Source organism: Jaculus jaculus, chromosome 18 (genome assembly GCF_020740685.1).
Source record: "Jaculus jaculus isolate mJacJac1 chromosome 18, mJacJac1.mat.Y.cur, whole genome shotgun sequence".
NCBI classification, from domain to species: domain Eukaryota; kingdom Metazoa; phylum Chordata; class Mammalia; order Rodentia; family Dipodidae; genus Jaculus; species Jaculus jaculus.
This window is the reverse complement of record NC_059119.1, coordinates 10,102,567-10,124,317: the sequence shown is the minus strand read 5'-3', so window position 1 is coordinate 10,124,317 and position 21,751 is coordinate 10,102,567. Positions and strand designations below refer to the sequence as shown.

The following is a 21,751-nucleotide window of genomic DNA, read 5'->3' as shown; positions in this document are numbered from 1 at the left end:
GAAAACAAATAACAATAAATGCTGGCGAGGGTGAAGAAAAGGAGGAACCCTTGTACACTGTTGGTGGGAATGCAATCTAGTCCAGCCATTGTAGAAATCCTGAGACAGCTGAAATTAGATCTACCATATGACCTAGCTATACCAGCAGCTGGTGACCCAGAGCTAACTAACTAACTAACCCAGGCTTGAAATTTGTAATCTCCTGAGAACCGAGATTACAGATGTATATACCACCATGCCTAGTTACATTTTCAATTTTTGATGGGTTTATTGAAACACAAGCATGTCTTAAATCTGGGAGCATCCATACTTGTTTGTTGGTAGACCATGCTGGTGAGGCCAACCTTCCCCTGACCCAGTATGAATGCCCGTGTTCAAGAGCACTACGTTTTCATGTTATCACTCGGAAGGTGCTAGTGATGTTTTAGAATTTTTTTTTTAATTTTTATTTATTTGAGAGCGACAGACACAGAGAGAAAGCCAGGTAGAGGGAGAGAGAGAGAGAGAATGGGAGCGTCAGGGCTTCCAGCCTCTGCAAACGAACTCCAGACGCGTGCGCCCCCTTGTGCATCTGGCTAACGTGGGACCTGGGGAACCGAGCCTCGAACCGGGGTCCTTAGGCTTCACAGGCAAGCACTTAACCGCTAAGCCATCTCTCCAGCCCTAGAATTTTTTTAAATTAATTAATTAATTATTATTTATTTATTTGAGAGCGACAGAGAGAGGAAGTGGCAGAGAGAGAGAGAATGGGCATGCCAGGGCCTCCAGCCACTGCAAATGAACTCCAGATGCGTGTGCCCCCTGTGCATCTGCTAACGTGGGTCCTGGGGAATCGAGCCTCGAATCAGGATCCTTAGACTTCACAGGCAAGCACTTAACTGCTAAGCCATCACTCCAGCCCTAGAAATATTTTTAAACTTTTATTTATTTACTTGAGACAGAGAGACAGAGATAATGGGCACACCAGGGCCTCCAGCTGCTGCAAATGAATTTCAGATGCATGTGCCACTTGTGCATCTGGCTTACATGGGTCCTGGGGAATTGAACCTGGGTCCTTTGGTTTTAGAAGCAAGTGCCTTAACTGCTAAGCCATTCCTCCAACCCTGATTTATTTATTTATTTTTTTGATAGACCTTTACTGAACTCGGACCAGAAAGCTAGCAAACTGTGGGTCTTCTTGCCTTCAACCCTCCTCTGCTATCTGCCATGCCCAGCTTTTATGTGAGTTCTGGGGTTCTGACTCAGATCCTTATGCTTGTATGGCAAAAGCTTCCCACTGAGCAGTCTCCCCATATCTCCTCCCTTTTGAGACAAGGTATTATGTAACCTATATGAGATGTTATAGAGCACTACTGAAGGATTTTGAGGTCTAGAGGTCCCTCAGACCTGTGAACCCCAACTTTTGGGTCCTTGTACAAGTTAGCAAGGAAATGATAAAACATCAAAATAAAATAAAAATAAAATATAGATTTAAGCCAGGCATGGTGGCGCACGCCTTTAATCCCAGCACTCGGGAAGCAGAAGTAGGAGGATCGCTGTGAGTTCAAGGCCGCCCTGAGATTCCATTGTGAATTCCAGGTCAGCCTGAGCTAGAGACCCTACCTCAAAAAAACAAAACAAGGGCTGGAGAGATGGCTTAGTGGTTAAGCGCTTGCCTGTGAAGCCTAAGGACCCCGGTTCGAGGTTCGGTTCCCCAGGTCCCATGTTAGCCAGATGCACAAGGGGGCGCACGCGTCTGGAGTTCGTTTGCAGAGGCTGGAAGCCCTGGCGCGCCCATTCTCTCTCTCTCCCTCTGTCTTTCTCTCTGTGTCTGTCGCTCTCAAATAAAAAACAAAACAAAACAAAAAAACAACATAGATTTAAATAAAATAAAATAAAAACTAAAAAAAGAGAGAAGACACTGAGGTGAAGAGAGGAAAGGAGTGGTGCTGGTTGAATGTGGTGGGGCTAAACCCACCGCACCTGGCATTTTTTTGATACTGTATAATAAAAGGTGTTTCTTTTTGGAAGATCTGTATTATTTAATTTCTAAAAGACCAATGGATGATATTACTGATAAATTTCAAAATAGACTACTGGGACAAAAATTTGCTGGTATGGGTTCAAATTTCCCATTGCAACTCACCTTGAGAAAACCACTCCTTGCTAGGCCTGGTGGTGCATGCCTTTAACCCCAGCACTGCAGAGTAAGACCCTACCTCAAAAAATATATATATATACTAGCTTAATTTTGGTGGTATTAAAGAAAAATAACCACCACCCTGATCTGAAAAGGCTGTTAACATATTTCTCCTGGGGGCTGAGGAGATGGCTCTCTGGTTAAAACCACTGGGACACAAGCAGTGCCCGTGTCTGAAGGCTGGTGGGGTCCAGCCTAACACAACTGGAAGCAGAGTTGGGAAAATCCCAAGGCTCAGGGGAGGGGGGAGCTCATCTGGCATTTGTAGGAGTCAACAACAAAGGAGACTGTCTCAGAAAAAGGCTGAAGGTAAGGGGCAGCATCCCAAGGTGGTCCTCTAACCCCCACCTGCGTGCTACGAAACACACCAATACTTCTGAGTCCAACTACCTGTTGCTGTAAGACCCCATTTACTTCAATGATTCCAACTCAAATACTATATTACAACAGGCTGAAAAAGCAACCTCATGGGCTGGAGAGACGGCTCAATGGTTAAAGCGCTCACCTGAGAAGCCTAAGGACTCAGGTTTGACCCCCCCAGAACCCATGCAAGCCAGATGCACAAGGTGATGCATGCAAGGGGTGCACACGTCTGGAGTCAGACTGCAGTGCCTGGAGGCCCTGGAGCACCAGTTCTCTCCCTTCCTCCCCTTCTCTCTCTCATAAACAAAAATAAGCAACTTCAGCAACCTTTTGAGCCAAAAAAAAAAAAAACCTAAAAAGAGTAATGATAATTGTAATAAAACAATGCTATCCTTTTAGTAATTTTTCTTTTTGTTTTGCTTAAAAAAATAGTACCCAGCCAGGTGTAGTAGCGCAAGCTTTTAATCCCAGCACTCGGGAGGCAGAGGTAAGCCTGTCAAGATCAGCCTGGGCTAGAGTGAGACCCTACCTCAAAAAAACAAACACACACACACACACAAAAAATCTTTTTGGGCTGGAGAGATGGTTTAGTGGTTAAGGTGTCTGCCTGAAAAGTCAAAGGACCCAGGTTCAATTCCCCAGGACCCATGTAAACCAGATCCACAAGGTGATGCATTGTTTGGAGTTTGTTTGCAATGGCAAGAGGCCCTGGCATGCCCATTCTCTCTCTCTCTCTCAAATAAATAAATAATTAAAATAAATAGTTATCCTGGGCTGGAAGGATGGCTTAGTGGTCGAGGGATTGTTTGCCTGCAAAGCCAAAGGACCCAGGTTCAATTCCCCAGGACCAGATGCACAAGGGGGTGCGCCGCGTCTAGAGTTCGTCTGCAGTGGCTATAGGCCCTGGCACCCCCATTACCTCTCTCTCCCTCATTCTCTGTCAAATAAATAAAAGTATTTTTAAAAATAGTCCTTTGTAAAATTATTTATACCAACATGTTTATTATTGTTTTAATAAAAATGAATATTTGAAACATGTCTTAGCTTTAATTTCTAATAAGAGGCATTCTAACTTCATTGAAGAAAATTTCTGGGCTGGGGCCATAGCTTAGTAGTAGAGCACTTGCTTTGCATGTGTGAAGACCTGAGTTCAATTCCTGGCTCAGCACAAAAGCAAAAATGATGCAAGGTGAAACAAAAAACTAATTTTTTGGCCGGGAGTGGTGGCACATGCCTTTAATCCCAGCACTTGGGAGGCAGAGGTAGGAGGATCGCCATGAGGTTGAGGCCAGCCTGAGACTACATAGTGAATTCCAGGTCAGCCTGGGCCAGAGTGAGATCCTACCTCGAACCAGAAAAAAAAAAAAGCCCCCCAAAACTATTTGTTTGGACTTCAATCTTTTTTTTTTTTTTTTTTTTTTTGGCAGGGTCTCCTTTCTATCTGAGACTAGTCCCAGGGTGGCCTCAAATTCATGGCAATCCTCCTGCCTCTGCCTCCCAAGCAATGATTTTTTTTAATTTTTAAAATATATATATACATTTTTAAATTCATAATCATATATAGAGAGGGAAACCATGAGAGAAAGAGTAAGCACACCAGTTCCTCCAGCCACTGTAAATGAATTCTACATGCATGTGCCACTTTGTGCATTGGCTTTATGTGGAATACTGAAGAACTGAATCCAGGCTGTCAGGTTTGCATGAGAGTACCTTTAGCTGCTGAACCATCTCTCTAGCCCCTTCAGTGATTTTTAAAAATATTTTTATTTATAATGAGAGGGCGAAAAGAGAGAGAATATGGTCATGCCAGGGCCTCTTGCCACTGCAAATAAACTCCAGATGCATGTACCACTATGTGCATCTGGTTTTAGATGGGTACTGGGGGACTGAAAAGATGACTTAGCAGTTAAGGTGTTTGCCTGCAAAAGACCCACATTCAATTCCCCAGGGCCCGTGTAAGCCCGATGCACAAGGTGGTACATGCATATGGAGTTCGTCTGCAGTGGCTGGAGGCCCTGGTGTACCCATTCTCTGTATCTGCCTCTCTCTCTCATTCTTTCAAATAAATAAATAATTTTAATGGGTACTGGGGACTTGAACCCAGGCCATCAGGTGCCATTAACTGCTGAACCATCTCTCCGGCCCCTCCTTTAGTGATGTTTAAGACTGTAAAGGGTCCAAAACAAAGAGAAAGAAAGAGAGAATAATAGGAATATTACTTAAAAATCTAGAGGGTAATAATAAGGAAAGCCCACGGAGGGTCAAAAATAGTCTGTTCTTAATATTTGATTTTTGAGCAATGTAACTTTATTTGCTAAAATTAATGGAAATGGCTATTTCAAAACAAAGAAATATCCTCCCTCACAAAACATTATAGGATTATATAGGTTCTTTAAAAATGCATTCTCAGCTGGGCATGGTGGCATATTCCTTTAATCCTAGCACTGGGGAGGAAGAGGTAGGAGAATCACTGTGAGTTCGGGGCCACCCTGGGACTACATAGTGAATTCCAGGTCAGCTTGAGGTAGAGTGAGACCTTACCTTGAAACAAACAAACAAAAAAAAAAGTGTCCAAAATGTGAGTGGAATCGCCCTTGTATAATTGGCCAGCCAGAAGGAGGTTAAGTGGAATGACTCACGTGCCTGAGTTGTCTGTCACAGCCTTTTTGTCCTGACTCAAAGGGCCAGGGTGGCTTCTTCCGCCAGCCCAGAGGACAGTCAGGAACCACGTCTCTGACTTCAGCCCTGGGACCCACTCAGGAATCACATGCCAGTCAGGCTGCATCCTGAAAGGCTATTAAATTTACCCAGCTGCTCGGAAGATGTCACTGAGAGAAAGCAGAAAATATATTTTCCTCAGAGCGTCTCCATGTTAGGGCATGCTTTCATAGAAAGCTCATCACCTCCATGGTTTCAGGATGCCAAACCCTCATGACACTTACAGACTGGCAGGCAGGAGGTGCCCGATGTGATTCAAGCACATGGCTCAGCAGAAATGAGTCACTGGGCTGGGGAAGCTGGGCAGGTCCAAACCCACCTCTGATGCACTGAGGTCATTTGCGCGATCTGCTGATTTGGCTGACACTCAAGCAATGAAGACCAGACACTTAAAGGGCCGTATCTTTCAGTCACTGAAAAGACACATTTCTTTTTCAGATTTCACTAGACTTTTGGGGGGCTGCCTGTCACCATTTTCCTGGTCAGTTATTATTCCATCTCAAATATGGTTTGGGTAACTATTATTATGACTCACTGTCTAGCACATTGACATGTGTAAAGGTAATTTGGAAGCACTACTCTGACTCACGTTATAATGCTTGTTAAAAGAATGACGAGTCAGAGCCCTTTTTTAACCTTGCCCCTAGTCCTTCCAAAGTCCCACCTTCTATTACTTTCTCTCCCTACACCCTGTTCTTTTTTCACAGAAACTATAATTTACAATTATGCATTTATTTGCAGGCTCGTTGTGTGATCTCTCTCTCTCCTCACTACACATGAAGACCACAATGGCTAACTCAAAAGTTGTTTTGTTTCTTGTTTTTGGTTTTTCGAGGTAGGGTCTCACTCTAGCCCATGCTGACCTCGAATTCACTATGTAGTTTCAGGGTGGCCTCAAGCTCACGGTGATCCTCCTGCCTCTGCCTCCCAAGTGCTGGGATTAAAGGCGTGTGCCACTACACCAAGCTCAAAGTTGTGTTGGATTTTATGACACGATGATATTTTTTTAGAGACAGGGTCACATGTATTCCAGGCTGGCCTCTAACTTGCTATATAGCCAAGGATGACCTTGGATTTCTTCCTTCCTTCCTTCCTTCCTTCCTTCCTTCCTTCCTTCCTTCCTTCCTTCCTTCCTTCCTTCCTTCCTTCCTTCCTTCCTTCCTTCCTTCCTTCCTTCCTTTCTTTCTTTCTTTGCAACAGAGAGAGAGAATGGGCACACCAGGCCCTCCAGCTACTGCCAACGAACTCCAGGCGCATGTGCCCCCTTGTGCATCTGGCTAATGTGGGTCCTGGGGTATCGAGCCTCGAACCGGGGTCCTTAAGCTTCACAGGCAAACACTTAAACACTAAGCCATCTCTCCAGCCCGGATTTCTTTTTTTTTAATTAATTTTATTTTATACTTTACTTATTTTTATTTTATTTGAGAGAGAGTGAGAGAGCACATAGGTGCATCAGGGCCTTCTGCTGCTGCAAATGAATTCCAGATGCCCCACTTTATACATCTGGCTTTATGTGGGTACTAGGGATTGAACCTGGGCCATTAGGCTTTATAAGCAAGCGCCTTTAACCGCTGAGCCATCTTTATCCCCCAGACCTTGGATTTCTTTCTTTCTTCCTTTCTTAGTTTTTGTGAGGTAAGGTCTTGCTCTAGCCCAGGCTAACCTGGATTTCCCCATGTACTCTCTGGGTTGCCTTGAACTCACAATGATCCTCCTACCTCTGCCTCCTGGATTAAAGGTGTGCGTCACCATGCCCGGCCAGATCTTGAATTTCTTATACTCCTGCCTCTACCTCCTAAAGGCTGGGATTATAGGTGTGCAACACCATGCCCAGTTTTATGTGGCGCTGGTGAGTCAATCCAGGGTGTCATGCCAAGCAAGCACTCTGCCAAGTAATCTGCATCCCTGGCTCTGTTTGGTGTACTGGACATCCTGTTTGCTACTAATTTAACAAAGTCACTATTGCAGGCTCAGGCTGGCTTCTAACTCACAGCAATCCTCCTGCCTCTGCCTGGGATTAAAGGCATGTGCCACCAATGGCACTGAATCTTTCCATTATACGTTTTAAAGTATAATTTCTTCCTTTGTTAAGTCTTCTATTTGAGCCAGACGTGGTGGCGCATGTGAATTCCAGGTCAGCCTTGACTAAAGTGAAACCCTACCTCAAAAAACCAAAAAACAAACAAACAAAAAAGAAAACTTCTCTTTGTTTCTGTGGGAGTCTTTCATGGTGTTGATTTTTCCTAAGGATTTGAAAGCCTTGCTGGCTTGGGAGTCTGGGCTCTGTTTCTTTCCGGTGACCACCTGGGAGAGGCAGGCCCTGCTTTCAGGTGGGTGGACCCTGCGTACAGGCAGCTCTGTAATCCTGGCTGTTGTTCGCTCCCTGGAAGGCTACCCTGGCCTTCCCAGCACACTGGCTGCTCTTGGCTCCAGTGGATAGGGCTGTTCTTGCTCAGCCCAGGAAAGGGAAGCTGGAGGCTGAACCTACCCAGCCGCCCTGAGTGTAGTTCCCTGATGAACAGCCCTGGCTGCCCCACAGAGCTCTCCTACTCCCTGTGTCCTTTGCCTCTGAGCTGGGAACATGCCCAGATCCTTCCTTGATCCACAGCTACCTTTCCTGAGATAAGATTGGGATTTGGGGTTTTAAGCTGCTTCTGTTTAGGGTTCAGATTTACTAAGAGACCAATGAAGATCTGGGATAGAGAGAGAGAGAGAGACCAGATGTGGTGGCACAGGCCTTTAATTCCAGCACTTGGGAGGCAGAGGTAGGAGGATCACTGTGAGTTCAAGGCCACCCTGAGAATACATAGTGAATTCCAAAACAGCTTGGGCTAGAGTGAGACCCTACCTCAAAAAAAAAAAAAAAAAAAAAAAAAAGAAATAAAAATAAACCAGACTTCCATGACTTTCTTTCAAGGCCCATATTAATTTACAAGTTTGTATTATTTATCTTAAAGAGGGCTTCCTCAGTTATATGCACTTCAAGATCCAAAAATTTAGATCTGATTGCTCCATATAGAATTTCTTTTTCTTTTTGTTTGTCCAGGTAGGGTCTCACTCTAGCCCAGGCTGACCTGGCATTCACTCTATAGTCTCAAGCTGGCCTTGAACTCAAAGAAATCCTCCCACCTCTGCCTCCTGTGTGCCACCACGCCCTATAGATGGCATTCTATGCTATTTTTTTTCACTAGGTTTTGGGGGTATTGGAAGGGATGATAGGCTCATATCCTCAGTCTACTATTTTGATATAATCTCCTTAAATTTAATGGAAGGTAAGATAGTTTCATACCATCAGTTTACCATTTTGATATGATCCCGTTAAATATTTTTTGTTTGTTTTTTTGAGGTAGGGTTTTGCTCTAGCCCAGGCTCACCTGGAACTCACCATGTAGCGTCAGGGTGGCCTTGAACTCATGGCGCTCCTCCTACCTCTGCCTCCCAAGTGCTGGGATTAAAAGTGTGTGCCACCATGCCCGGCTGATCCCCTTAAATTAAAAAAAAAATTCTTACAGGTATATGAGCATGGTTCTCACCCTGCACTCCTCTGTTCATTGTTTTCTTGCCTTTGCTCCTTCCTGTTTGTTTCTTTTCTTCCTCTAGACAATTGCACTTCTACTTTCATTTTATGTTTTAATTTTTTTTTTTTTTTTTAGGTAGAGGCATGCTGCAGTCTAGGTTGACCTGAAATTCACTCTGTAGTCTCAGGGAGGCCTTGAGTTCACAGAGTGCCTCCCAAGCACTGGGATTAAAGGCATGCACCACCATGCTTGGCACCAGCTTTAATTTTTTAAAAATTATTTATTTATTTCACAGAGAAAGAGCCATCTCTCCAGCCCTAGCTTTAATTTTTATATTTATTTATTTGAGAGAGAGAGAGAGAGAATGGGTTTGTCAGGGCCTCCAGCTACTGAAAATGAACTCCAGAAGTATGCGCCACCTTGTGCAGCTGGCTTATGTGGGTCTTGGAGAATCAAACCAGGATCCTTTGGTTTTGCAGGCAAATGTTAACCGCTAAGCCATCTCTCCAGCCCCAGCTTTAATTTTTTATATTTATTTATTTGAGAGAGAGAGAGAATGGGCACACCAGGTCCTCCTGCCACTATAAATGAACACCAACTGCATGCACTACTTTGTGCATCTGGCTTTACATGGGTACTGGGGAATCAAACTCAGGCAGTCAGTATTTGCAAGCAAGTGCCTTTCACTGCTGAGCCATCTTTCCAGTCCTACTTTCATTTATATATACATATGATTATATAAAATCCAGGAACCACAAATGACAGAAAAAAAATGATATTTTTCTTTTGTTCTTTTTTTTCTTTTTGGTTTTCTTGAGATAGGGTATCATTCTAGCCCCGGCTGACCTGGAATTCACGCTGTAGTCCCAGGTTGGCCTCGAATTCACAGCTCTCCTACCTCTGCCTCCCAAGCACCATGTCTAAAATCATGTGTCACCGTGCCTGCCCCTGACATTTGTATTAAGATCAGAAGTAAGACTAGAGCACACAGTATTAACACTCCTCAACATTGTACCAAAGGCTTAGCCAGCTCACACAGGTAACAAAATAAGTATAAAATGAGGGTCAGAAAATGAAAAACATGAAAAAACAACTTTGTAAATACACTGCCATGGGTTTTGCAGTTTGTTGAATGAGGAAAATTTCCCAAAAGACAATTGTTTCATGCATTTGGCAAGGATATCAAAGTCAGATGCATTGCTATACATAATAAACATATCATATAATTCTTTTAAAATATGCCCTTTATAACCACATAGAAATTATTTACCAAGACAAACGTGGCAGTGCACACCTTTAATCCACTCAGGAGGCAGAGGTATTCACACTGTGGTCCCAGGCTGGCCTCAATCTCACAGTGATCCACCTACCTCTGCCTCTCAAGTGTTAGAATTAAAGACATACACCCCCATGTCTGGCTCCTGCCCCCTTTTTCTTTTGTTCAAAGTCTTACTCTATAACCTATGTTGAGCTCAAACTCACTGCAATCCTCTTGCCTCAGCCTCCGAAGAACTGGGATTACAGGCCTAAGCCACCCCACACCCAGCAAGCTATCTCCCCTGCCCCTTTTAAATCCTTTTTCTTTTTTTTTTTTAATTTTTACTTATTTATTTGAGAGCGACAGACACAGAAAGAAAGACAGGTAGAGGGAGAGAGAGAGAATGGGCGCGCCAGGGCTTCCAGCCTCTGCAAACGAATTCCAGACGCATGCGCCCCCTTGTGCATCTGGCTAACGTGGGACCTGGGGAACTGAGCCTCGAACCGGGGTCCTTAGGCTTCACAGGCAAGCACTTAACCGCTAAGCCATCTCTCCAGCCCCTAAATCCTTTTTCTTTATAACTGTTTTTCCTTGGCAGATTACTTATGGACAAAAGGGACAGTAGTAGCAGAATTTAACTGCCATAGCAAACATTGACAGCTATAAAAAGGTAAATTTGTGCTGCCTCAGAAGGCTGTGTCCAGCCAGGCAAACACGGAGTGACCCAGCTGGACATTCCTGGGGAAAGAATTTGGAGTCAGGATAGAGAAGGGATCATAGCCATTTGCTGTGAATTCCCGTAGACGCTTTCATCTGTGGACACAGTGTGAGCGCATTCCAAATTCTAAGACCACTTGAACTAAGATGATGTCCAAGCCTAACAGGCTTTCATAAATGTCAGTTTCAGCCTTAAGGGATCCCACTTCTACTAATAAAAAAATTCTACATTGTACATTGAGCACGGTTCTCACCTTCTCTCCTCTGTCCACTCTTTGCTTGCCCTTCCTCTTTCCTGTTTGTTTCTTTTCTTCCCGTAGACAATTTCACTTCTACTTTCATTTTATGTTTTTAATTTTTTTTGAGGTGGAGGCATGCTGCAGCCCAGGTTGACCTGGAATTCACTCTGTAGTCTCAGGCTGACCTTGAGTTCACAGATCCTCCTACCTCTCTCATACATTATTTGGAAACAAATAATGCATACAAAAATGTTTCTCAATCTGCTGAAATAGAATTACAAGAACATCCATCAAATTCTGATTATAAGTACATGCCTTTAATCCCACCACTCAGGAGGGAGGCAGAGATAGGAGGATCACCATGAGTTCAAGGCCAGCCTGAGACTACATAGTGAATTTCAGACCAGCCTGGGCTAAAGTGAGATTCTATTTTGAAAAATCAAAAACTATATATATTGATTACATACTGGAGTATGGAGATAGTTTCCAATACACTTATATTGTCTTGCTATAAGAGCAACAAGCTTAATTTCCCTATTGACTGTGGTGTTTCTATTTAGCAAACCAAAATGACTCATTATGGTGGTACCAGGGATCAAGCTCAGGGCTTGTACATGCCAGGCAAGCACTCTACCAACTGAGTTACATCGCCAGACCAAATTTAAAAATATTTTATTTATTTTATACACACACACACACACACACACACACACACACACGGAGAGAGAGAGAGAATGGGCACACAGGGCCTCTAGCCACTGCAGATGAACTCCAGACACATACCTCATGTGCCTGTCTGGCTTACATGGGTACTGAGGAACTGAACGTGAGTACTTTCGCTTCACAGGCAAGCAGCTTAATTGCTAAGCCATCTCTCCAGTCCTTAATGAATTAAAATTTTTTTTTAGTTTTTCAAGGCAGGGTCTCGCTCTAACCCAGGCTGACCTGGAATTCACCATATAGTCTCAGGCTGGCCTTGAACTCATGGTGATTCTCCTACCTCTGCCTCCCAAGTGCTGTGATTAAAGGCGTGTACCACCACGCCCGGCTCAATACTGCATTTCTTTGTTTTTATTTTTTTCTTTTTTGTTTATTTTTATTTATTTATTTGAGAGTGACAGAGAGAGAAGGGGGGGAATGGGCACGCCAGGGCTTCCAGGCACTGCAAACGAACTCCAGACGCGTGCGCCCCCTTGTGCATCTGGCTAACGTGGGTCCTGGGGAATTGAGCCTCAAACCGGGGTTCTTAGGCTTCACAGGCAAGCACTTAACTGCTAAGCCATCTCTCCAGCCCTCAATACTGCATTTCTGACTGCACTTAACTGCTAAGCCATCTCTCCAGCCCTCAATACTGCATTTCTGACTGCCTACTATACTTTCTCCATTCCTTCAACCTCAAATGCCCCTCAACATCCTCCACAAATCACCTTGTCTCTTCCATTTTGTTAGTTCTAGCCAGTGACCCCCATAATGGTTTTTCAGGTACCCAATCTTCAGACCTGTGGAGCCATGCCTTATTTATTTATTTACTTGGAGAGAGGTAGGGGGAGGAATTGGCACGCCAGGGTCTCTCACCACTGCAAGTGAAATCCAGATGCATGTGCCACTTTGTGCATGTGGCCTATGTAGGACTAGGGAGTGGAACCTGGGCTTTCAGGCTTTGCAAGCAAATGCCTTTAACCACTGAGCTATCTCTTTGGCCCCTGGAGTCATTTGTTAAATCATTCTTCCCGTGTAGTCAGCCACCAAGTTCAACTTGATCTAAATACAGGTCACTGACATTTTCTGTTTCTCACTGCACCAACCCAGACCCGCTACAGCATCCCACACCCAGGACACCTTCCACAGTTCTCCAAGAAGCCTTGGGGCTCTGTCCTCCTTTGATCTAACCCATCACTCCAGAATCACTCTCCCCCAATTGTTCTCTTTCATCTTGCTCCTTCCCTATTCACAGCCTTAGAGGGTTTCCACTTTGTGTGGAAACCAACTCTGAAGTCTTCTGCTTTGTTTCAAGACTCTTGAAAGACACCTGCCTCTGCTGTCCATTCCAATCAGGTCAGTCTCCTCCCTGCCACATAGAAAATTACGATGCCAGCATCTATGGCCTTATATAAACATATTGACTTGAAAGAACTCACTCCTTCTACCCACCTCCTCAATCACAACCCTAATCTTTCCTCACCTGTTCCTGTTCTCTACCAGGTGCTTGTGATTCCCTGAAAACACCTGCCTCTGGGCCTCTACTTGGTTCCCCCTCTGAGCTTCTAAGTCCTGAGATATTGCTGTATTCATCCTGCGCTCCAGGCGTAGTAACACACCTGCCTTTGAGCTTCCATGGCATCTAATATATACTTCTTATATACATTGGTTTTTTTGAGGTAGGGTCTTACTCTAGCCCAGGCTGACCTGGAATTCACTATGTAGTCTTAAGCTAGCTTCAAATTCAGTGAGCTTCCTACCTCTGCTTCTCAAATGCTGGGATTAAAGGTGTGTGCCACCATGGCCAGTTACTTTTTTTGTTTTTTTTTTTTTGAGATAGGGTCTCTAGTTTCTAGCCCAGGCTGACCTAGAATGCACTATGTAGTCTCAGGGTGGCCTCAAACTCGTGGTGATCCCCCTACCTCTGCCTCCCAAGTGCTGGGATTAAAGGTGTGCACCACTATGCCTGGTCTTTTTTTGTTTTTGGAGACAGGGTCTTATGTAGCCTAGGCTAACCTCCAACATGCTATGGAGTGAGGATAACTTTGAACTTCTGATTCCCCTGCCTCTATTTTCCTTCTTTTAAAAAAAATTTATCGGGCTGGAGAGATGGCTTAGAGGTTAAGTGCTTGCCTGTGAAGCCTAAGGACCCTGGTTCGAGGCTCGGTTCCCCAGGTCCCACGTTAGCCAGATGCACAAGGGGGCGCACGCGTCTGGAGTTCGTTTGCAGAGGCTGGAAGCCCTGGCGCGCCCATTCTCTCTCTCCCCCTCTATCTGTCTTTCTCTCTGTGTCTGTCACTCTCAAATAAATAAATAAAAATTTAAAAAAAATTATCTATTCATCTATTTATTTGAGATAGAAAGAGGCAGATAGAGAGAGAATTGGCATGCCAGGGCATCTAGCCACTGCAAACAAACTCCAGACACAATGCGACACCTTGCATATCTGACTTAGGTGGGGACTGGGGAATTAAACCTGGGTCCTCAGGCTTCGCAGGCAAGTGCCTTAACTGGTAACCCATCTTTCCTGCCCGACGTGCCTCTATTTTCCAAGAACTGAAGTGACAGGCAAGAAGCACCACACTGGGCTTATGATGTTGGGACTTGAACCAGGTTTTGTGTATGCTAGGGCAGGCTCTCTACTAACTGAGCTATGTCCTCAGCCTTACTTATTTCTTTTCCTTTCTTTTTTCTTTTGGCTTTTCATAGAGTTCACAAATCTATGAACTTAAAAGTAATACAATAATATATACTTCTATGTAGCAATACCAATTTTATCTAGAAAATTTCCTTTTTAATAGGTTGATATTGTATATATGTAAGTACAATGATTGAGATGGGGAGGTAATATGATGGAGAATGGGGGGGAGAAAGAATTACCATGGGATTTTTTTTATAATCATGGAAAATGCTAATAAAAAATTTTTTAAAGAAGCATAAAAATATTATTTAACCATGGAGTACTTTTTATAATCATGGAAGTTGTTAATAAAAAAATTAAAAAAATATTATTTATTGCCAAGCATGGCGGCACACCAAAAAATTATTTATTTATTTATTTGCAAGCAGAGACTGGGAGAGAGAGAGAAGTGCATAAGGGAGAATGGACATAGCTAGGGCCTCTTGCCACTGCAAACTGACTCCAGGTGCATGGGCTACTTAGTGCATGTGGGGGTTTGAGTCAGGTGTCCCCCATAAACTTAGGTGTTCTAAATGCGAGGTTCCCAGCTGACGGATATTTGGGAATTAACACCTCCTTATTGTTAGGGGTGGGCTTATGGGTATTATAGCCAGTTTCTCCTTGCCAGTGTTTGGTACACTCTCCTGTTGCTATTGACCCCCTTATGTTGGCCAGGGGGTGACTGATGTCCACCCACTGCTCATGCCATTGTTTTCCCTGCCATCATGGAGATTCCCCTCAAGCCTGTAAGCCAGAATAAACCTCTTTTCCCACAAGGTGATCTTGGTTAGGTGATTTCTACCAGCAATGTGAACCTGACTACAACAGAAAAGCGGTACCGAGAGTGGGGTTGCTGCTAAACACCTGACTATGTGGCTTTGGCCTTTTGGAGCTGATTTTCAAGAGGAATGTGGAAGGATTTGAAACCTTGGCCTAAGAGATGCCTTGCAGTGCTATAAGTACAGCTTGATGGACTATTCTGGCCAGAGTTGAAAGGGCACACCAGGGCCTCCAGCCACTGCAAATTAACGTCAGATGCATGGATCCTGGAGATCTGAACCGAGATCCTTTGGCTTTTCAGGCAAACGCCTTAACTGCTAAGCTATCTCTCCAGCCCCTGTTCTTTTTATTTTTAAACTAGTCTGTGTCTGGAAACCAATAGATGGGACAAGATGACTTATAAATTGTGTGTGTGTTATCATCTGGGAGCTTACCAGCTTACTGAGACCAACCAGATGCCATGGGCTGGCATCTCTCTTCCCCTGGAATGACATCTCACTATCCCAGAGTCCCTGGAGTGTCATCAGTCATATTTAGAGCAGAAGGTCAGGCACTGCCCTGTGCTCTGCTGTCCAGCTCATCCCGTATTTTAGGCCAACTAGCTCGCTCCTGATTTAGTTCTGTTTTTATTTCTTTTTTATTTTTTTGGTTTTTCAAGGTAAAGTCTCACTCTAACTCAGGTTGACCTGGAATTTACCACGTAGTCTCAGGATGGCCTTGAACTCACGATGATCTTCCTACCTCTGCCTCCTGAGTGCTGGGATTAAAGGCGTGCACCATCATGCCTGGCTCACTCCTGATTTAAATCTTAGGTCAGCCGGGCGTGGTGGCACACGCCTTTAATCCCAGCACTCGGGAGGCAGAGGTAGGAGGATCGCCGTGACTTTGAGGCCACCCTGAGACTCCATAGTGAATTCCAGGTCAGCTTGGGCTAGAGTAAGACCCTACCTTGAAAAAGAAAAAGAAAAGAAAAAAAAAATAAATCTTAGGTCAGTTTCTTGCCTTTCTCTTTCCCTCTTTTTTTTTTTTTTTTTTTTAATTTTTAAAACACTCCAACTCTCCCACATGAGTAACCATCAATGGCTCATGGTTGCTGAGGTAAGATAACACCAGAAACTGGCTTCATACTCAGAAGAGGCAGTAGGGTTTCATCTCAAAGTTCCCAGTGTTCTACGCTTACAGAGAAACTTCTTAACTATGGGAATGATCCTTGAAACTATAGTCTCCTCCTTCCAGTTTCTTTATTTTTTTCTTTTTAAATTTATTTTATTTATTTTTTCTTTAAAATTTTTTTTAATGTTAGAGAGAATTGGTATGCCAGGACCTCAGCTACTGCAATCAAACTCCAGACGCTTGCGCCAACTAATGGGCATGTACCACCTTGCCCTTGCCTCACCTTTGTGCATCTGGCTTACGTGGGATCTGGAGATCCAACATAGGTCCTTAGTTAGGCCTTGCAGGCAAGCCCCTTAACTGCTAAGCCATCTCTCCAGCCCCCCCCCCCCATCTCCTTATTCACAAATTCATTCAACATCTTAACCAGGTGTGGTAGCACACACCTTTAACCCCTAGCACTTGGGAGGCAGAGGTAGGAGGATTGTGGTGAGTTCAAGGCCACCCTGAGACTACATAGTTAATTCCAGGCTAGCTTGGGCCAGAGTGAGACCCTACCTAGGAAAAAAACAAAACAAACAAACAAAAAAACCTCTCTGAGTGACTAGAAGAATTCAGAAGCTGTGTCCAATGCTCAGGATTCAAAGTCACTCAGTCCATTGGTAACATGTTTATAGTCATTGCAAAATAATATGCATATGCCTTAGGTTGCCTTTTAAAACAAAATTCAATATGTGTGGGGCTGGAGAGATGGCTCAGTGATTAAGGCACTTGCTTGCAAAGCCTAACGATCTGGGTTCAATTCCCCCACACCCACATAAAGCCAGATGGACAAAGTGGCACATGCATCTGCAGTTTGTTTGCTGTGGCTAGAGGCCCTGGTGTGCCCATTGTCTCTCTTTTCTGTCTCTCTCTACTTATAAGTAAATAAAAATAAATACGATATTTTAAAAAATCAGTATATGAATATATCTTTGAATGCAACTATAAATACAACACCATTATTAATATTAATACTATGATGTTCCTGTAATATGAATACTATCTTAGAAGAAGATAGGCCCTATTGATATAAAGTATAGGAGTTAAGTAGTCATGAAGTCATAGTCTAGTAAATAAGTGATTAAGTAAGCACTGTAACTTTCTTTTTTCTGGTGTCACCTTGTGCATCTGGCTTTACATGGGTACTGGGGAATGAAACCCTGGTCCTTAGGCTTTACAGACAAGCACCTTAACCACTGAACAATCTCTGCAAGGGCCCAAGAACTATAACTCCTAAAGGACTCTAAATACCAACAATGTTCTACAAAGGTATATTTCAATGACATTATTCCCATATTATCAGACTGTAATATCAGAAGTAGTACTTTTCATCTGGAAGGCTAAGGCAGATTACAGATTTTGGTAGGGTCATAAACATGGAAGAAATCCTTCAACCCATACAGTTAGAACACAAAACTAGGTACTATCTATGTAAGTCAGGAGCCCTGAAACTATGCTCCATTTGCCTCATGGAACATCTGACTGTGGCAGACATGTCAAGGATGAATATCCACTCTACTCATCAGACATGTAAAGGAAAGGCTTGGGAACAAGGGAGAAGAGTTTTTATTGACAAAAGTTTATAATGTACATGTAAAAGGGGTCTTTCAAATTGACCTTGAGAGGCTGAAGAGATGGCTTAGTGGTTAAGGTGCTTGCCTGTGAAGCCTACGGACCCAAGTTCAACTCCCCAGAACCCACGTAAACCAGATGCACAAGGTGGCGTGCGTGTCTGGAGCTTTGTGTACAGTGGCTACAGGCCCTGGTGTACCCATTCTCTCTCTCTCTCTCTCTCTCTTTGAGGTAGGGTCTCATTCTAGCCCAGGCAGACCTGGAACTCAGTATGTAATCTCAGGGTGGCCTTGAACTCACAGCGATACTCCTATCTCAGCCTTCGAACTTCTGGGATTAAAGGTATGGGCCACCATGCCCAGAAAAATAAAAATTTTAATATGCCATCTAGATAAGGTAGATTATTAACCTAAGTTTTACTTAGTCCTTTTTATTTTTAAAAAATATAGCTTAGGGCTGGAGAGATGGCTTAGCGGTTAAGCGCTTGCCTGTGAAGCCTAAGGACCCCGGTTCGAGGCTCGGTTCCCCAGGTCCCACGTTAGCCAGATGCACAAGGGGGCGCACGCGTCTGGAGTTCGTTTGCAGAGGCTGGAGGCCCTGGCGTGCCCATTCTCTCTCTCTTCCTCTATCTGTCTTTCTCTCTGTGTCTGTCGCTCTCAAATAAATAAATAAATAATTTAAAAAATATATATATAGCTTAGGGCTGGGAACAAGGCTCAGTGAGTGCTTAAAGGCACTTGTTTGCAAAGTCAGCCGGCCCTAGGTTTGATTACATAGTACCCATGTAAAAGCCAGAGCACAAAGTGGCAGGCGTCTGGGTTTTGTTTGCAGGAGCAAGAGACCCTGGCTCATCTCTATTCTCTCTCTCTCTCTCTGTCGTTCTCTGTTTGATAAGTAAAACTATTTTTTTTAAATATATAGCTTTAGAAAAAAAAATTTTTTTTTGAGGCAGCTCAGGCTGGTTTTGCTATTTGATCTTCCTGCCTGCACCTCCCGAGTGCTGGAGTTACAGGCATGGGCCACCACACCTGGTTTTTAATTTTTTAAATAGTGCTTTCATATGTATATACTTTTTATTTTTATTTATTTCAGAGAGAGAGAAAGGTGGGGGGGGGGAGAAAGAGAATGGGTTCATTGGGGTCTTCAGCCTCTGCAAATGGACTCCAGATGAATGCATCACTCTGTGCATCTGGCTTACATTGGTCCTGGGGAATCGAACCTGGTTCCTTTGGTTTTGCAGGCAAGCACCTTAACCACTAAGCCATCTCTCCAGCCCTCCACCTGATTTTATTTCAGTGCTGTGGATCAAACATCAGAGTTTTATGCATGTTAGGCAAGCATTACCAGCTGAGCCCAGCTCCAGAAATTTTATTTATTTATTTCTTTGTTCATTCATTACTTATCTATTCTATGCATTTGCCTACATATTGATTGATGATATATTGAAGTGCTGGCCATTGAACTCAAGAGCCTCACCCTTGCTAGGCAAGCGCTGTAGCGAGGCAGCTGCCCCCATTCAGCCCTAGAAAATTCTGAACGGCGTGCATAGCTACGGTACGTTTCTGTTGATCACGGCTGCCTTTGCTCGAAGGGAGTCTGTGATTTTGCAACACGAACCTAAAAAAGGCAAGTGCTTTGGCTACGTATGGGAGACGGACAGCCTTGGCAAACGTCACCCGTGGGGCGTTTTTACCTTACTTGAGGCGGTGGGATTCCTACCACTATGCAGTCCAGCTGGACCCGCGTGCCCTCGGGCACTTCTCGGCTGCGCAGCTTTTGCGAGAAGCGGGGAGGCTGCCCCAGCGGCTCCTCGAAGTACAGCGAGGACGACGACGGGGAGGAGCCGGGCGTGGCGTCCTCGCCGGCCGCCGCCTCGCCGGCCGCCCGCTCCAGGGCGTGGTTGACCTCGTTGTCCCTGGCGTCGGCCGCGCTGGCCGCGCTGGCCGCGATGGGGACGGGCGCCGAGGCCCGCTCGCGACCCTCGGCCAGCTCGGAGAGGGCCGCGCTGCCTTCCCGCGCCTCTTTGTGCCGGGCTTCCCCCTGGCCCCGGTGGTTCTTGCAGACCCGAGGCCTGAGCCTCCTGGAGCTGTGGGCCTTGAACAGGGAGGAGAGCTCCTCGATGAAGTCCGCCGCCTTGTTCAGGAACACCTTCTTGGACTGCGCTTCGCAGCTGCGCGGGGGCCCCTTCGCCTCCCCGGGACGCTCTTTGCAGCCGCCGCCGCCGGGCCCATCGCGGCACGAGCCGGGCTCACAGCCCGGTGCCGGCGAAGGCCGGATCGGGTCGGCAGACAGACGCTTTCTGGCCTTCGCGTCGTCGCCTTTCTCCAGAGGGTCGTGACTGATGGCCAGCCGGGCCAGGTTGACGCTCTGATCCAGCTCTTCTTGGCTCAGGAAGGCTGAAAGATCCGGAAGGTCATCCTGGCCTCCTCCTCCGCCCTCTGCAGCCCTGGAAGGATTGCCAAAGTGGAAGGGGTTGGAGGAGGAAGGCTCGGCCCGGCTCCTCTCGTTGTCTCCCCGATGTCTGGTCTCAGCCAAGTAGCTTTCTCTCAGAAGCTGGGAAACGGACATGGAAGCTTCTATGCCCTCGTCCTGCATGCTGTAAGGAAATAAAAGTCAAAAGTCATAGCACAAACCTTGTACCGTGGCTGGGGAATAACAAACTTATGTTATAGCACAGTGGTTTCTTAAGAGCTTCAAAGCTCAGCATTTTTTTTTTTTTCCTAAATTGCCGGAATTTGATAATTTTATACAATTTATTTTAAAGATCTAAAAAGAGTACCCACCAATTATAAAAGAAATAGGAACTGAATGAAGTTTTTCTAAAATTGAAAATAAGGACCTGAGAGATTAGTATTTCAGTAAATTCTTTACACTTAAGTTCAATTGTGAAAGCCATGACGTAACTATAGAATATTACGTGTGGTATTGGAGTGGGGATATAGCTCGATGGTAGGACACTTGCCTAACATGTGAGAGCCCTTGTTTTGATCTTCAGTACCAGAAAAAGAAAAAAAAAATCTAAGTCTAATTTTGGCAATTTGCAATGACCTTTTCATTATAGTGTAATGATGTACTTTCATGTGCAAAATGGATATTTTCTCTGCACCCTCTTCCATCCTGGCTAAAATAGAATTTTAGGAAATTAAAAGATAAAGGAGAGCCGGGCATGGTGGCGCACGCCTTTAATCCCAGCACTCGGGAGGCAGAGGTGGGAGGATTGCCATGAGTTCGAGGCCAGCCTGAGACTACATAGTGAATTCCAGGTCAGCCTGAGTTAGAGTGAGACACTGCCTTGAAAAGAAAGAAAGAAAATAGCGTAAAGAATAGGTTTTCTACCAGTAATATGATGCCCATTAGTTCATTCAGCTTCACTCCTGGGATGGCGAACTTGTGACTCATAGACTGTTAATTCTTTCTCATCCTGGACAGATCCAGCTCATGGGTGACACTGTTCTTCCCATCGACCTTGACTTACTTAACACTCCCCTCCTTTGGCTGCTGCTAATCGCCAGAGATGGCAATGGAATGAAGACTACTTGTCACTCTTTGTTGCTAGGTCTCGGGCCTTGTGCTGAGAAGATGGGGTAGAAAATAACACCCCAACTCTCTGGGAATTCTATGACAATAGCCATGTCAATCTATCCCTGTCGTTCTTTCCTGACATGGTAACTCCGCTTATATCGCACGTAAGGCTTCCTAGGGACTTCCCCAGTTGCAAACATCTACAGAGGTATCCTAAACTAACCTCTCAGTGGGCGAAGCAGGCGGTCACCTTGAGAGGGCAATTAGGGATGGCTGCAAGGATCACTTGCAGCAAAACGTTTTCCACATGCTTGCCCGCGCCTGAGTGGCTCCTCCTAGAGCCACTGAATT

General features: G+C 44.8%; 1 protein-coding gene and 1 pseudogene across 1 annotated transcript in view; both read right to left on the bottom strand.

The window, feature by feature from the left end:
- Mypn (myopalladin) overlaps positions 1 to 20,730 on the bottom strand; it is an 88,235-nt gene extending 67,505 nt beyond the window's left edge. Inside the window, exons 1-2 of the mRNA XM_045137793.1 lie at positions 20,662 to 20,730; positions 19,572 to 20,474 (exon numbers count right to left, since the gene is read on the bottom strand). Of these exons, the coding sequence (XP_044993728.1) occupies positions 19,572 to 20,473 (902 nt within the window). The 5' untranslated portion in view covers position 20,474; positions 20,662 to 20,730. The remainder of the gene's footprint in view (positions 1 to 19,571; positions 20,475 to 20,661) is intronic.
- Positions 16,189 to 16,377, bottom strand: LOC123455913 (annotated as a pseudogene).
- Positions 20,731 to 21,751: the final 1,021 nt, after the last annotated feature.